General features: G+C 40.8%; 1 protein-coding gene across 4 annotated transcripts in view; it reads right to left on the bottom strand.

The window, feature by feature from the left end:
* The window catches only part of Jhy (junctional cadherin complex regulator), a 60,630-nt gene extending 42,904 nt beyond the window's left edge, over positions 1-17,726 (bottom strand). For all 4 annotated transcript variants that reach the window (XR_010049700.1, XM_063255953.1, XM_063255955.1 and 1 more), the window contains exons 1-3: positions 17,630-17,726; positions 14,817-15,534; positions 730-1,249 (exon numbers count right to left, since the gene is read on the bottom strand). Coding sequence is in view for 3 of the 4 variants with exons in the window: in XM_063255953.1 (XP_063112023.1) it covers positions 730-1,249; positions 14,817-15,151 (855 nt within the window). In the remaining variant the exon portion in view is untranslated. The remainder of the gene's footprint in view (positions 1-729; positions 1,250-14,816; positions 15,535-17,629) is intronic.
* Between the last annotated feature and the right edge of the window lie 200 nt (positions 17,727-17,926).

The following is a 17,926-nucleotide window of genomic DNA, read 5'->3' as shown; positions in this document are numbered from 1 at the left end:
TAGTTTCAGCAGGCTTTGAATACATTTGTAACACAATTTACCTTCAAAACAATCGTATGAGAAAAAGATGGAAATTCCTTTTCTGGTTTACTAGATGGAAAGACTGAAGTTCAATCATGTCATTAATGGGGCAATAAAGGCAATCAATCTATGCTGATTATCAGTGCGGCTAGTACGATGACAGTCATCTGCAGAATTAAAAAGCAAAATGGCCTATCATTTCCCTGTCCTCCTTGTTAAATGACCCAACATGGACACAGATGGAGTTGAGAATTACCTCTGTATATGAGCTTTGATTATTGATATGAGCATGTCATGTGATTTCCAATGTGTTAGGACATTACAGTGTTGACATCCAATGCTATAATAGAAACAAAGGCCATTAACCCAAGAACCAAATGCTCAGTCCATTTTTTTTTCATCTACCAGATCACACAGTTTTAAAAGTTCTAGTATTCCTTAAGTAGGATGTATCTGGATATATATATATATATGAATTATAGCAATTATAGTACTGTTTAAGCCACTGATTGCTTTTATTTTACCCTTAAGAATTTGGGAATAATTCCCCTCACTCACTGAGAAGGAGAAACATACGAATGTAATATGGCAGGGCTTGTTTTACCCAGACAGCTGACTAAAATAACATTATCCCCTCAAAAGGGACATTTCAAACACACAATTCTAGGTTAGTGTTTAGGAAGAGATTTGTAAGCAGCCACTACGTACCTGTTCTAGATGACTTTCCCCCCTTTTTTTATTGTGCAGTTGAAGATAAGAGTCTGTTTTAGGAGCTGGAAATCCCAACGTAAGCTTATTTTTTTCCACAAAATATTGTTTAGACTTCCTTCTCCGAGGGCCACGTGATCGTGGGAGGAACACCTCGTTGTGTGAACTCGAACTCTTCAGGTACTGAGAGAGGTTGCTTGACTTCTCCTCCTGGTCACTGTCACTGGGCTCTGAAAATGATTCGCTGACCTGGGCTCCAGGCTCATAGTTTGGGCTTAAAAATTCACTTCCCATTAAGGAGGATGCGCTCTGAGGACTCTTCTTCTCTTTGTCTTTTCTCTCTGAGAGCTCCATCGAATTCTCCTTGGAAGGGTAGAGTGGCGCCAAGGACAGACTGTCTGAAGAGCTGTCTGCAGACCCCGGCAAGGTTTCCACAACCAACAACTGCATGTCCTCTTTTTTATTTTTCCAGTTTGGATCGTATCGGAGGTCTGAATATTTGTCTTTTATAAGTTGTTGACTGGCCAAAGCAGAAATAAAATGGCAAGTCCTTAATCAAAATAAATTCATTCACTGCATTCAGTTGGTCATTTATTTAAAACCAATCTTACTCTCCTCGGATTTCTCTTTTACTGTCTATAGGTTAAAGATACGTCTGGGGCTCATGGTAGACCCACACACTACATACAAAGACAACAAGATCTTAGTTACCTAAGTTCATCAAAATACAGTTAAATTCTAAATGTCAGAAAACAAAAGCACATACCTATCACATTAAATCAATGAATCATAGAGGCTCAAAGAATGCTGTTAGTTATACCACCAACAATAATCCAGCATTTCAGCTGGTAAAGATAAAACTGTAATTCACACTCTTGCTGGTACTATGCGGATTTGGCTACTTTTCCAGGAAGGGAACTATAAACTGTTGCATACAGAACATTTGCCTCAGCCTGCAACTTTTAGGAGTAAAGTCAGGTTTTATTGTAGCTGAATACTTATATAGGGTCATCCTTCTTTTTTGTAATCTTGCTTTTTACTTCATTTTTGTCTTTGTTGATTTTATAATTCCTACTGAAAGATTTCCAAGGCTTAGAATCAGACTGAGGCTCACTAAAGGTCCACAATCCCTTGGTTATTGGATTTATACACACAAAATTCAGCGCACCTCAGCATGCACTTGACACTGTGGGCCGGCCGTGTTTGAATAAAACGCTAAGCATATCGCTCTGCCCCGGGAACACGAACTCGTCCACAATCCATGTGGACGACCCCAAATAAAGTCCTCCCTTTCCCCATGGCAACCTCAATTTGAAAAGCACCTCCTAGTTTTAACCAAAAGAGGAAAAAAATGCTGGTAATATGGCATATTTAATGACCTCTTTCATCTTCAAAAACTAAATGGGAGAGATTTTCCTTCCTTGAGTACGGTGGATGCAATCCTCTAATCAAAAAGAAATGTAAATCACGCAGGCTTTTTATGCTATTTGATATTCCCGTTTACAGAGGACATAATTTTATGCTGGGTAAACAAACTAATGGCCCTCCCTATTACTAATTTAGTTTTCTTAATATGGACCTAGATTTCTTTGATTGATGTAAAGCAAAAAAACAAAAAATAAAAAACCTGGAGAAAAAGCCTAAACTCTCATGCCTTGTTAAACTGTCATATTTTAAAATTTTTTCAGTGTGCATATTAAGGTGGGAAACTTTCTGAAATAGTGTGCTATTCCTTTTCCAACAAGAGATGGGATGTAACGTCCTCTAGGAAAATACCTGAATGTGAACAGTTCATTTATCGGGAAACGGGATGACAAACTGCGTCCCATTGTGCCCTGCGCACTGCAGGATGACGCGCCTTTGCGTTGTGATGGGGACATTTCTCTCTTGCTGTGCAGTAACAGCATCTCTCAGCCTGGCCTTTCACTTGGCTCTCAAGTGTCACTGGATGTGTACATGGGACATGTGTTGCCCAGTAGGGCATACTCTAGACTTGAACTGCAACACCTAGGCTCAAGTTCTGAGTCTGCACTGCTGTGTGCCAGCTGTTAAATGATGTCAGTCTCCCATTCACATATAGGGATAAATTATATTTGTTTTGCTTATTTCTCACGATTGCATAATACTAAGGATCAGGATGAGGCAGCGTATCTCAAAGTGCTCTGTATTTGTGCTCACTTCACTTTTCGTGATGGTCCTCCTGTCTCCTCACCTAGATAGGGTTCTGGGTAGCAGGCACCGTGGGTTATCTGCCTTCCCTAACCTCTGCCCTAGTATACTGCATCATACCCTAGTCATACAGGGTAAATAAGCCCTTCTAAAATGAATAAAATGAATAAATGCATCTCTAAAAATAATCAACCAAAAAGCATCAGATGTTTTTATTTTTAAACCATAGTAATAAGTTAAAATCTACATATGCTGGAGTTTTTGACAGTAGACCAAATTAGGGAATGATTTTTGGGTTTATCTTATGCAGGGTGAGACATAGGTTCGGTTGTGATTGTTCAGGTGGAAAAGAAAACCCAATTACTATCTTAAAGTAAATTAATGAAGAAATGTGTTTGCTCATATCCACAGTCTACTGAAAGGAAAACCTGAACTTTATTCTTCATTTGCTGGCTCCCTCGCTGCTGTGACAAGTTACCGGGAACTTACTGAGCCCGGGGAATACAGCGGTGAATGGCAGTGTTGGGCCCACAGCCTGCCGGGGGTTCAGACGGGGAAACAAGCAAGGTACAGTTTGTGGTGGTGCCTGCTCTGACGAAGGGCATCTGGTCTCAGGAGGGACATTATTCCTGGAGCAAAGCTGGGGGGAGCGTTCCACAGGAAACAACGGCATTGCTGAGCCTTAGGTTAAAGAAGTGCATGCCAGGCCAAGGTAACAGCATGGAATGGAATGGAATGGAATGGAATGGAATGGAAGGGAGGAATGGGATGGAATGGGAGGGAGGCAGAATGTGGTACTCTGCAAGAGCAAATTCTTTAGGGATAAAATTGAGGGTTGAGAAGGGGGAAGGCTGAGGAACAGAGATCAAAGCTGAGCAGAGGTCAGATTTTTTTTTTTTTTGCATGGGGGCATCAAACCAAGGTCTTGACACTGAGCTACATTCCCACTGCTTGCCTTTCTTTACATTATTAGTTTGTATTTTGAGATACAGGGTCTCACCAAGTCACTAAATTGCCCAGGCTTGGCCTGAACTTGCAGTCCTCCTGTCTTGGTCTCTAAGAGACCTGGGATTACAGGTGTCTACCATTGTGCCTGGAACAGTGATCAGATCTTGAATGACTCTGTAAGCTCTCTGAAAGAGTCATACTAAAAAAATTAACCCACGTGTTTAATTAGTAAGGGAAGACTCAGTAAACATTTTTGGACAGAGGGGTGAGTTTCTGGAAGGGTTTATCTACACACCCTACAAAGTCTTTGGGGGAGGGTTTAGAACAGGCAACCCTTTATTTATACAACTTAGAGCTGGGCTGGCTACTTTCTACGGTGCCAACCCTAGGATGCACTGTTCTGCCACTCTGCTGGGGTGTAACATGGAAGGACAGCATGAATCACTGTATGCTGATCTAAGGAAGGCTTGCAGTGAATCTTCTCTTTTTTTCTTAGAACAACTTTGAGGGAATACTGTTCTATTACTATCTCCATCTAACAAAAAGGTTCAGACAGGTTAGGAAAGTTTTCCAATGTCACTGAGCTGCCAGTGGAAGAGCCAGGATACGGGCTCCTGGCAGTCTGCTCTGGAAGCTGGCCCGACAGGTTTCACTGTGCCACACAGCTGTTCCCACAGGAGGTCATGCAGAAAGCGTGTCAAAGCACCTGCCTTAGGTGAGTTAGAGACCCATTCAGTCAGTCAACAGATAGGCAGTGGGTACCTCCTTTTGTATAGGCAGAATACTAGAAATAGAAGATACAACGGTGAACGCGACAATCACACTGATGGATCTAAGCCTCCTGTGAGAAGGCCAGGCTTTCTTCATGCACTGTCATGATTAGCTAGTGAGATAGATGTGTAAAAGAAATACAAGACGTTACAGATATCTAAAATAGTAGGACAGGGCTGGAGCTATAGCTCAATGGTAGAGCACTTGCTTGGCATGCAGTAGGTCCTGACTTCAACCAACAGCATTGCAAAACTGAATGGAAGGAAGAATACACAGGATATAACTTCATTCACCACAGAAAATATATTGACTTATTTTCAGATTCAATTGCTAGATGATATCTCAAAATCCGTTCCAATTTCATTCTTCTATGATCCTATAATACACTCAGAAAAGAATCAAAAATTCAGTATGGCCCATTGTCTTTTAAGTAAGTAGGGGCAAGAGTTTGGATATGAAATGTCTCCCAAGAGCCTATGTATTAAAGGCTTGATTCTCAGCCTGAAACACTACTGGGAGCTACGTGAACCTTTGGGAGGTAGTGGAAAGCATTAATGAGCTGGGGCATACATCTGAAGGGAATACTGGAACCCTGGCCCCTTTTTCTTCTTGTTTCCCAGCTGCTACAAGGGAGTGTTCTTTTTCTATCATGAGCTCCCACCATGATATACTACGCTGCCACAGGCCCAAAGCAAGGGGCCAAGTGACTATGAATGGACACCCTGAAACTGTGAACCAAAACGTATCTTTCTTCCTTACAAGTTGTTTATTTCGATTATTTTGTCATAGGGATGGAAAGCTACATAAAAAGTAGTGTTCAATGACTGGAGAAACAGGACGCCCTGGTTTCTGTCTCTTCAGTTATACCAAGAAAGCTCGGGCACTCTGACCATTGAGTTTAACCAGTATTAACCAATAATGGCACAACATCTATACTCATGGCTACAGACTTTCTTTAGTCATATGTAACATCTATGGTGCCCTGTTTTTCTGAATTATGACATAAAGGGTTGTGGTCCTGAGCAAAATGTTTAAGGCCAAGGGCCCTACAATTAAGAAGCTTGCATGCAATACCTGGTGCTACCAGTTACTGTGTAAACGTGGGCAAGTCATTGAATGCCAAACTGAGAGTACGGACTTGTTAAGAGCTAGCAATGCAGGCTGGGGATTTAGTTCAGCAGCATAAGCACTTGCCTTGCAAGTGTGCAGCTTGAGTTCGATCCCTGGTACTGATTAAAAGAAAAAAAGAGCCATGCAAGTATGTGTCAATGAGCTCTGTCACCTGTACCTGCTGTGTGTTATGCTCAGTCACCATGACATAACACTGTTGTGATGTACTGTGCTTCCCGCTGATGGACTCGAGGGAGTCATTGCTCCCCAGGGCTTAAGTTATTTCCAGGGCATGGAGGTGCCTTGTGATGCTCTAAGTCATACCCAGGTGGCCTGACAGATTTGACATCTCTAAGAACTAGTCTTTAGTTACGACTTAGGCACTACAGAGAATGTGTGAATCATAATTTAGGAAATGGGATCAAGAAATGTCTGTTTTCACACAATGCAATATTTTAACAACCACTGAAAGATAATGAGGAAGGTAAAAGTGAGAGAATTTAACTATTTTAGATCTAAAAAAGCCATAGCTTCTCACAGCAGATTTCCTTTCTTGAAACCAGGCTTTATAAGCAGTATCACATGCCACAGAACACTTACATTTTACAAAGAACCTAGAAAATGCACAATGTGTGGAGATGAATTGCTTGACTGTGAAAAACATTCTGAACCAACTGTTTGAAGAAAAACTCTAAAAATGTCTATACAAGGGTAGTCTGAAAATGTCGCCTGTGTGCAAGTATTAATTATGCTGCACCATTTACACCTGCAACAAATAACTTAAATCACCTCCTTCTCCCTTTCTAGGTGAAAAACATGTCAAAACAAATGGGAGGTTGTGCTTTGCAAAATCATGAGTGTAGAAAGCTGTAATGCTTCACGGAAACAAATCTAATGGTTGAAACAGAACATGATACTAAAGAACCCCATTGTACCGAGCTTGTGTACTGAGAAGCTCAATTGTCTTTTGTGGTCCAGGTCAACACGCTGGGATAAAATGAGTGTGAAGTACCCTTTCATCCGTAATCATCCGCACACAAAACATGCACCTCTTTTCCTCCTGATTTGATAGAAAGGTTACACAGACAATGAGTACACAACTCTTTTGTTCCTGTTCAGACAACAGATGCCAGGTCTCCTCTTCAGAGGGCTGGGTTAGAAACGGATGCCGAAGGGAAGGGGGTGGGGCAGTCTCACATCCACACGCCAGGATAGTTGCTGGCTTTAATGGACTATATCTGAGTACTCACAGTGATAACTTCAAACAAAGTAAAATCAAATTTCCACTTAATGAAGAGTCTCATATTCAGCTTTGTATTCAATCAAGAAATTACTAAAATTAGAGCGTGTTTCTAGTACAATTAACATCCTTTGCACTCACCCTAAAATATTCAATAACTGGCCATTTTGCCTGTTGAGGAGGTGAATAAAAGCATTGCTATTAATCATTTAGCTGTTATTTATTTGCCACTTTATTTTAAGTAGGCAGTTAAATTGAAATTGCACATGTAATTATTGATTTAGGTTTAATTTAATCCTTTTAAACAGAACAATTATTCCCAATTTATATGCCATTAAATCTTTTATGCATATGAGCACAAATTTAATTTTTGTTTAAGTGTAAAGTTTTTAATGCTTCTTTAAGGAACTATAAAACTCACAGTTGTTTCCAAGGATTTCTGAATGCTGTGCTCATCTTAACCCTATTTATGGCTTTTAAGTAAGCAGAATGAAATAAATCCAAAAGATTAAAAATTCGCTTCTGGAATGTAATTCGCACTGTATGTAAGTTTTTTGTCTTGTTGTGGTGCCAGAGATCCAACCCAGGGCTTTTACATACTGGGCAAGCACTATATAAAGCTACATTCCCAGGCCTAGTTTTGCAAATGTGAAATACACATAAAACAGTTTCATAAACATACTGAAATGCTTCATGGAGGTTATTTGCAACTCAGAATACTTCAGTTAACCATTTAACAAATGTACTTATTTTGCTCTACTTTTTTTTCAAAGGTACTTACTTTAATAAAAGAGTATACACCTTTAACAAAAAAAAAAAAAAAAAAAAAGATGGTTTACGAATGGAAAGCCAAAGATGGTCTATGGAAATATTCTAAAGCAACTGTTATTTAGTAAATTTGGTTTTCAGTAATTATATAATTTGAATAACTCTAACAAAAATCTTTTTTTAAAGAACAGATTTGTGGTTGCAAAATAAATAAAAATTTGCTCTAAATTCTTATTAGTACCAATTATGACTCAAGGGCAACCTGTAAAGCAAATGAAAATAGATTACCTAAAGAGGATATGTTACATAAAATCTTGTTCTTCCATTAAGATTAATGAACTCATCCTGTATCTTCAAAACGGAAAGGCGATAGGACACAGTATTTTGATACAGAATCCTTATTCAGTGACAGTTGCAATGATAATGTCATACGTTTTCCAGGGGAGGCTTAGATCTCTTTCATTTTTTAAAAGCAATGGCTAAGCAGCAAAAACCTTGATTTAGAAAATTTCTAGGTGCTTGTACTTCCTTTAGACAGAAATTCTTGTATTTTAAAGTCAGACTAACAACATTGGTATTTACTATGACATCATGGAAGAAGCAATGTGGGTACCTGTGTTGTCCAGATTTTGCCACTGACCAGCTGAGAAAACTTCAGCAAGTCTCCTTTGTCTCTAGATCTTGGCTTCCTCCCTTGCACAACTGGAGAACAGGCGGACTGCTCAGGGCCTTTGGTGTTCTAGAAACCTGTTATTTTATTAATTGGATTGGACCTGTCATGCAAAACTCTGAAATGCAAAGTGCTGAGAAATAATCTCATTATATAATAATGAGATATAATAAATAATCTCATTATATAACGAATAAATTCAACACACTCAACAATTACACCAAAGTTTCCTATATTCTGAAACCTGTCAGGGAGTAGGACCAAATGAAGACCTAAAGGTCATACGTTAAACTGTCTTTTTAGTAACTTGTTTACAATCTTTGTGATCCTCTGATAAATTTACTGGACGGTAGGTGACATAAATATAAATTACACTTCGTGAGGTTTCAAACTATTTGCTTATCTTAACAGCACAAAGCATCCCAGATTTGATAGGAAGGAGAAGAGGATCTAGTGGCCATCCCTGGGGGCCACAAACCCCGGGAGTCACCATGGCTCGTGCACTTCTGGCGGGGACTCTGTGTTTAATGGACACAATTCATGCCTATGCACACTCCTACCTCCCTCCATGGCTGCTCAGCTGTTAAGATGGCACCATGCCTGCTCTGAGGACCGCATCAGGGTTTAACTGAGACACAGTTTGTGAGTAAATGGATGAACACTAAACAGAAGGCACTAACACAACAAAAAATAACTTCTCTGGTGTGACTATTTCTACTGATTTGCAGTAAACGGCTAAAACACCAGTGGTATTCCCCAAACACGGTGTGAAAACTGCTGGAACATGGTGGATTGCACAAAGTATTTGAAGAGGTTGGCCAATCAATGGCTTTAAATTGAAAAATCTACCTAATAAAATACAATAGAAATCAACAACATGAATGTTGCCAGACTCTCCCAACCAGTGCCAAAAAAATCTCTGCAACACCCGTGAAGGACAGCGGTCTAGCCTGAACTTAAGCATCTTCAAAGTGCCCCCAAAATAGTCTGAGAAAATCGGGGAAAGATAAAAATCCTGAGTTTTGGTCTTCACTCCGCCTTCCTTTTCCTACCAGCATGTGTTTCGGTTACCCAGCACTGCTCAGGAGGCCCTAGAAATCGTTACTTTTTATTGATTCTTTTGTTTTTTTGGAGATGGTCTCGCTATGCAGTTTAGACTGGCGTGGGGCTCACTTTGTAGCGCAAGCTGGTCTGGAACTTGCAAATGATTTTTCTGCCTCAGCCTCCTGAGTGCTGGGATTACAGGAGTACACTACTACACCCAGCTTGATTCATTATTATTAATCAGAAATAACACACTTTAAAGGATTTGGGAAAAGAAGGTATATGCCACACTAAACATGCAGATTGTTATTTCCAAGTCTCTTTGTACTTTCTGACAATGCTGAATGTTCCATTTTTCAAATAATTCCTCATTGTACACCACTATCTCCCATGAATTGCTACCACAAGGTGGTTTCTCAGATAGGTTACAGCCTTTCTGTGGTCAGTGTTGTCCCCAGGTGATGAGAGACAGAGATGTCCACAAAGCTCATTAAATAAAGGGAAGCATGTCTGCTTCTCAGAGGAGATGCTGGGGAATAAAGGCCACTCTGACATATCCCGGGATAAAATACAATCAATTCTTTAAATTCTCTAAATGTTTTATTATTTTATTAAACATTGTAATTTTACACACATAGTCACTTGGCCTCAGGTTAGTCCATTCTGGAATTGTTTTAATTTTTACTAGATAGTAAATGGAATAATCATTTATCAGATTAGCATTTGATTATCTTGTTGGATAGTCATAATTAGGGGATCAAACTTTGGAGTAAGGAAAGGGCTCAGTTCAATGTGTGGCTCTACCTCTTAGCAATTCCTTACATTAACACAAATCTTAGAGCCTTATCCAAAAAATGGGGATACAATGCCTTGAGCCTGAGGCTGTAACATGCCACATGTATAAAGCCCTGGGTCCAATTCCTACAACTGTTTAAAAAAGTGAGTAAAAAAGTAAATAAAGCATATCTAAGAGGCTTTTGAAAGGATAAATGTGATAGGCTGCTAAAGCAAAGAATGGTACTGATATAAGAATTCCTATAAGACCTTACTAACAGATATACAGGACACTAAATTGCTGCTTTCTCAATTAAAAAAAAAAAGCTAAAAAAAAATTCTTCAGAGGCTCCAGGACTGAAGAGGTTATTTCTAATGCTCTAGGCATTACATTGATCCCTTTCTTCATAAGAGATGAGAGTCATGAGGCTTGTTTGGGAGTGGGGTTTAAGCACTGTCACATAAAAATCTGCTCTCCACTCTTGACTCATTCACTACAGTCAATACTGCTCCAATTTCTGCAAAATAAAAGGTTTTCTCTAATCTATATACACCAAACTATGGCTTGACTTTGGTGAGACACATGGAAGTAATTGCTTTGAGGCAGTTCTAGCAACATCAAAACACAAGAGTCAAGCTAAGTGACTTGTCAGGCAGCTTTTAAAATTATTGCTTATAAAAGCAAGAAGAAAGATTTACCTTGATTTTAGGCAATGCTTCAACAAAGCTTTTGAACTACAATTCCCAGAATGCCATCTGCTTTGCAGACATGAAAGCCTACTGAAGTCTGCACTGAGAGTCTGAGATCAATTTACTTGTCCATATGATGGCTTATCACTTCTCAGATCTGAGCAATAATACACCTGGGAGAAGTTTATAAAACTTACAAGAAGCAGAGAAAGGGCCCAATAACTAAACCACACCTGAATAACATTTTTAGGCACAATTTGGCCAAATCCCCACTTTTGTAATATGGAACTTGCCCTTCTATGCGTAAAGTACCACACACTAACAACCACTAGGTTCATAATACTCTCTTCTAACCCTGCCCTATGGTTTATAGTCTATTTTTCAACAATTAAAAGGCAAGTAAAATACCATTAATTAAGGATCCCTGACTCAGAGGAACAAAAATCAATCTATAATTTTGATTTTTATAAGTATTATTACTTGAATTACATTAACTAGTAAATTGCTCTGTGGTAAAGAACAGGATCAAATCAGATCTCTCGGAATTGAACAAAAGGAAGAAAAACTCAAACATTGAGGAAATGAGATCACTTATTGGATTCCTGCCTTGTTATCTTCACCTTAAAATGCAGACAAAAGGACTCACTTATGACTTAGGAAACTATGAATCTCTTAGTTACAGCCAGGGCAAAACATGGTTGAGAGCACGGAGTGAGGCTGCCTGAGCTTTCTGGTCCCGTGCTCACTAGTTGCAAGGAAGGGTAATAATACAACCTCTAGAAGCCTCATCTGCAGCCTTCAAGGTGGGACCATTACAGTGTCCACGATGGGACTGTCAGAAGAATTAAATGACATTATATCATAAAGCCTTTAGCATAGCAATGGCTTTGCTATTAGCATTTCTAAAAACTCCTCAAATTGTTTTATACATACTTCAATTAAAGCACTGTTTAAAATACCAACAATTTGGAACATCCCAATGTCTACCTAGGAGTGACTGGAAAATTATATCACAGCATCTGTAGATACTGCAATACTATGTGGCAGCAGGTAAACCTTCAATTAAAAATACAGAAAAACCTTCCACACTCATGATATTTTGTGAAATTATCCAGATCTCCTTTGGCTAAAAACACATTCACAAGTCATTAAGGAAAAGTGATTAATTCTGTAAAAAGATAGGATTTTACAACCTTCCAGATTGGCAAAAGTTAAAACAATAAAATTGTGAGCACGTTAAACTCAAATGCCCTGTGGGTTAGTTGATGTTCACTATTCTCTGCACCAGCAATTCCGTTTCTAGAAACATAAACCCTGAATATACTCTTGCACATGAACCCAAAGACACATACAAGCATGTGCACAGAGGATTGGCTGTGTGAACTAAGCAGAACAGGAAACAATCTAAATATTCAGGGCACCATATGTTCACATAATAGACCTTACACAAACGTCAAGAGTGATTGCCCTGACTTCACGTTGGAAAATTAGAAAATATAACGGTAAAATAGCAAAAACATAATGTTGACTGAACAAAACAGGAATCTATCTGTACTAATTATAGATTAATAGTAAAAAAAAGAAATAAAAGATTGAGAAAAAAGACGCAGACCCACATAAGTGTACTGTATTTTTGGTTGACGCTGAGGAAGAAAACAGGTGAATGGGTTTGAGAAAGGGTACAAGGAAACTATATCTGCAGTATTTTACGACTTTAAAAATTTGAAACAGCAAGGCATGTAGCACGCATCTGTAACCCTAGCACCCTGGGAGGCTAGGGCGGGAGGACTGCAAGTTCCAGCCAAGCCTGTGTGCTTAGCAATTTAGCGAGACCCTGCTTCAAATAGAATAGAATAGAAAGGGGTTGGGGACTAGCTCAGTGTGAAGGCTTTGGGTTCAGTCCTCAGTACCACACACACACACACACACACACCCATATACGTACACGCACAAAACACAGCAACACACAAACCAAAACAACTATAGATACCAAGGTTACCTCTCACCTTGTATTATTCTGGAGACTTCTTTCATAATTAAAACAGTTGAGCTGAGGATGTAGCTCTGTGGTGATCGGCTTGCCTAGCATGCATAAGACCCTGTGTTCCATCTCCAGCACCACACACACACACACACACACACACACACACACACGGCTGGCATTAATAACAAGTGCCCTACACACACACACACACACACACACACACACACACGGCTGGCATTAACAACAAGTGCCCGCAGACGGCCTGTGACAAGTTACTCAGCTAACCTGAGTTTTTGTATGGGAAAAATGGGGGAAGCAGCACCGTCCTACAGGATTACAGTGAAAACCTTGGATACTACAAACAGGCCTTCAGAAATGATAGATATTACACAGCCCCAGCCATTACCATCTAGAGATCTCCTGGCTGACTGGCTCACTCTTTGAGCTGAAAATGCTCCCACTTGCAGAATAACTTCGGTAAACACTGCTTCCTTTCATTGCTCTCCCTCAAAAACTGTATTTTCTCTTCCTGGCTGGCCTTATCCATTCCTACGAAGGGTGTCCATCCTGTTGAAGCCATGTGCACCCCTCCTCTGGCCTCAGCACCTCAGGATCAATGCTTACATTTCTGCTGTACCTTGAGATTCTCTAAGGTGTGCACATTTTCATTTAACTTTGCATTCCCACTGAAAGGGAGAAAAAGAAGAAGAAAGGGAGAGTAAGACTCAGGACTGGACTTCAGTGCTGGCTCCCGCAAGAATCCTGGCTGTGACTGTGTCTCTAGGACAGGTCTTCTGGGTTACGTGGCATAGTGTGATGACATTCAATAGCCTATGAATCTGTCTTCCATACTGAAAGCCCCTTTGATCAGGTCCCTACTCAATTTTCCCTACACTTAGAACAAAGCCTCTGCAGTCTAGCTGGCCTCCTAGATACACCATAAACACGTCCCTCTAATTCTGCTGTTATCCAAATCTCCTTGTCTTCAAAACCTTGCTTAAATTCTAGGCCTTTCCATTCCTTCATACATTTGACTCCTAATTATATATATATATATATATATATATATATATATATATATATATACACACACACACACACATATCTGTAAGACAACATTATTACAATATCATTTTATTGATAAAATGAGCCAAAGTCATACAGCTGGTAAGCAGCAGAATCAGCATTTGAACCCAAGCAGTCTGCTTCATATGCTGTGCATGTTTTCCCCACATTAAAAATTATCTTCATGGCTTTAACTTCTTCTGGACTCTCCCATGTCATATAGTACCTCACTGAAATGCAGTGATAATGCCACATGATTTTATATTTCCTCACTTTTTGGTAGTTCACAGCATAAGGTTAAGTTCCATAAATACTTATTATTAGATTGCATCTGTATAGGTTTATACAGGTCCTGGGAGGAAGACCACCAAAGGAAGGGGCCAGGCAGTAGCTATCCCCAATTAGTTATATTTTACTGACATTCACAGCAATCCTATGAGATAAGCAGGTCATTTAACAAAGGAGAAAAAGTGACCCACAAACTAAGTGATTTATTCCAAGTTCTACACTAAACAGCAGTATAGAACTGAGACCACAAGACTCCAAGTTGTGTACTTTTCTAGCTTTCTAGGGTTTCTCCAAGGTGAGGAGATAGCAGTGAAGACCCTTGGAATACATACAGGAAATCAGGAATACAAGAAATGCAAATGCCATTATTAGTGTCTATTGCATTTTTCAATTAAAAAAGAAATACAAGTGACAAAAAGCAAAGAGTTAGTCTGTTGTTCCCTCTTGGGGGAACTGCCTCATGCATTATTACACGGCACTCAGAAGGAAGCCTGACCTTAACTGTTACTTGGAATGGCGCCATTGATTATTTAATTGTATCTACCTTACACAAGCCAGTTTCTTACCTGGGATTCTCACTACCGTCCTGAGCAGAGGGGTCTTCCTCCTGGGCCATCTGAGCTGCTGTTTCCTCTGCTTCGTCTTCTGTTTCACTCAGGTTCTCCTGTGCAGGGCTTTCTTCCTCTAAGCTGTCTGGCTCCATATCTTTGTCCTGGATTTGGTCAAGTTCGGACTGGGACTTATTCTCATGAGCGAGGCTTTCTGAATCTGACTCCAAGGAGTCTTTTGAAATCAGATTTAAGTTTTCCTTAAAAGGTGGATCAGAGGACTGAACACTTAAGTTGGTACGATGGACAGGAGAATGAACGGAGAGCTTGGGAATTAGTTGACTATTGCTCATTTTGAGCAATTCAAAAATTAACAGGGGGCACTTTTGTTGATGGAAATAGTCAGTTGATATTTTAAGTTGTGGCTCACAAAAGCATTACCTAAAAAAATTATATTTAGATTATTCTATGACTCTTGAAATCTGCTTAATGGTAATGTTTATCAAAAATGTCAATGAGTGACAGAACCTTATTATTTGAAGGCTTTTGTATGCATTCGTTTGTGAGTACGAGCAAAGTCTGCTGCAAAAATGATCATCTTTTATTCCACAGAAATACATCTGATTTAGAGCTCATCAACAACCCAACTCATCAAATGCAATTTTCTTGAGGAAATCAAATGGCTGCTTGAAATCAGATTCTTATTTCCAGCTTCCAAGGGCTTGTTAAATACGACCTGGGACAAAGTCAAACAGTTAATTATGGACAGTACTTTAACGTTTTATTTCAAAAGCATCTATCAATCAATTAATTATCTGTCTGTCTTAGTTTTAGAAAGTAAAGAAAGTAGAGAAGAGTATGGTTTCCACAGTAGGAACTGTAAACGGAAAAGTCGTTTTGTTTGCAGATCTATTTGATCGGCCACATCCTTTGGAAGAGACTTTTTGATACCCAGAGTGACACTAGAGAAGAATTTATAATTCAGGTGGACATTATATAGCCACTGACCTCAACTCATTATTAAGTAACAAAAGCTGCAACAACATGTTATTAACAAAATTGTCTAACAAAAGATCCTGCCACTGAGCAACTCAAAGCAGAGGTTGGATAATTACCTACCTGGAAGGGACGCTGTTCTGGGGAAGGACAGGTGGGTGGGAGACTGAAACACAGCTAGGAGTTAACTGGAGTCCTACTTGCCCAAGAATAAGACTCCAAGTGAATCTTCAGCGTCTCAAAGGACTGCTACAGTAACCCATGAGGCGGTTTCTGGAAAGGGTGCTTTGAGTTCATATAGGATTGAAAGCAGGTAATGTTTTCAATTGTACTTCCTTTCATCTCTAGCCAGCATTTCTGTTTTGGTTTATCTTCTACCTCATTGCCTTTATGCCAATTTTATTTTCTTTTTGCAAGCCATATAACAGAGACTTTTACCATTAGAGATTACTATGAAGTTTGTTTTATTGCCTTGCTCATATCCTTTCGACAAATTCTAATTTTAATTAAGTAACATAACCTTATTCCTATTCTTAGGCTTGCTTGTGTTGAACTTGTTGCTAAGGTTTGCAAAAACAACTGCCAACTCCTTAGAGGAAAGCACCTTAGCAAACAGCAGACAAAGGTAACATTCATCTTGAAATACACATGAAATGATTTCCTATTTAACTCCAAAGTCCTCCTGTTGGTAGACTAACATATCATTGCCTACTTTTACAGACTGGTTTGTTATAGAATAGAAAGTCTCTAATTTTAAAAGTACACATTACATTCTGCTGCACTATTTTAATACTGATAAGCAGACTGACTAGTTCTTTAGTGGATTTTTGAAAAGCAGTAAGTCCAGCAAATACTAGTATTTAAGCTATAAATTTGTATAAACCCTGGTTTTGCTATAAAAGTTAAGGACATTGTGTTGGAGATCTTGAAGAACAAGATTAAGATAATCTGTGTGGAGCAGGCAATGTTGTTCAGTGGTCAGGCATTCGTGAGGCCCTAGGTTCAATCCCCAGCATGAGAAAAGAGAAAAAAGAAAAAAGAAAACAAAATGTAGTTTAATTTATTTAGAACTGCTCTTTCTTAAAATAATTCAGTTCATTTAATTTCTCTTATTTTCCTAAAGGAAACAATGACCATAGAAATTTAAATTTTGTTGTTAACAAAATAATGAAATATTATGGGAGCATATGAAAAGATAATCATTTCCACAAAAACAGCAGTTTCTGTGGAGGCCTGATTTTAGAGCTAGAAGCCTGCGACCAGAGAAGGAAAAGCTGACAGTTTGAATCAATCAGACAATGGGTATTTTAAATTGAATGAATGTGGTTCTCTAAGACCACGCAGTGGAAAAACCACTGTGCCACTAACGTTTCTGATCCCGCCAGGATGATCAGTCTCCTGCTAAATAAACTATCAAGGCAAGGTCATATCCAATGGCAACGGGGGACTGACAAAAGGCCGGCTCCACCGGGACCCCTCGGAACCCGCTCGGCGCAGACGCAGGCCGGGACGGACGCATGCGCTGCAGCCGGCGGACCGCGAGCCCGCGGGCGCTCCCCGCGGCGCGTGGCCGGGAAGCAGCTGTCGCGGGCTGGGACGCCGGGCGCTGCCATGAGGGTCGCCGGGCTTTGCCCTGGGCCTGTCTCCGAGGGCCGCGCCGCGCCGGCGGGTCAGCAGGGTCGCTCCGCCCGATCCCGCCGCTCTCTCGCGCCCGTCCCGAGCCCGCTCGCCCGGGCGGTTTCCCGCCGCCCTCGCCCCGTCCGGCCCGGCCCGGCCCGGCTCGGCTCTCCCCTCCGCTCCCCGGGCGCGTCGTCCGCCCAGCCGCCGCCAGTCACCTGCCCCGCGCCGCTCGGCCGCCGCCGCGACCCGGGTCCTCGCGCTGCGCCCCGCCGCCGTCGCCGTCGTCGCCGCCGGCTCCCTCGGGCCGCTCGGGGCCCCACGCGGACGCCCGCGCTGCCTGGAGACGGCGGCGACGCGGAGCCCGGACGGCGGCCGGGAAGGGGCCGGGCTGGGCCCAGGGGGAAGGGGCGGAAAGCAGCCTGCAGGGTGCGCGGGGAACGCCTGCAGCTCCGGGGGAAAGGGGAGCAGTTAACAGGGAGCGGAGGGAAGGCAGGCAGGGTCCTGGCTGCTCA

The sequence above is a fragment of the Cavia porcellus genome, unplaced genomic scaffold, assembly GCF_034190915.1.
Source record: "Cavia porcellus strain 051 isolate PalLab524CR breed Dunkin Hartley unplaced genomic scaffold, mCavPor4.1 scaffold_9, whole genome shotgun sequence".
NCBI classification, from domain to species: domain Eukaryota; kingdom Metazoa; phylum Chordata; class Mammalia; order Rodentia; family Caviidae; genus Cavia; species Cavia porcellus.
The sequence above is the reverse complement of the archived record's forward strand: the minus strand, read 5'-3'. Positions and strand labels throughout refer to the sequence as shown.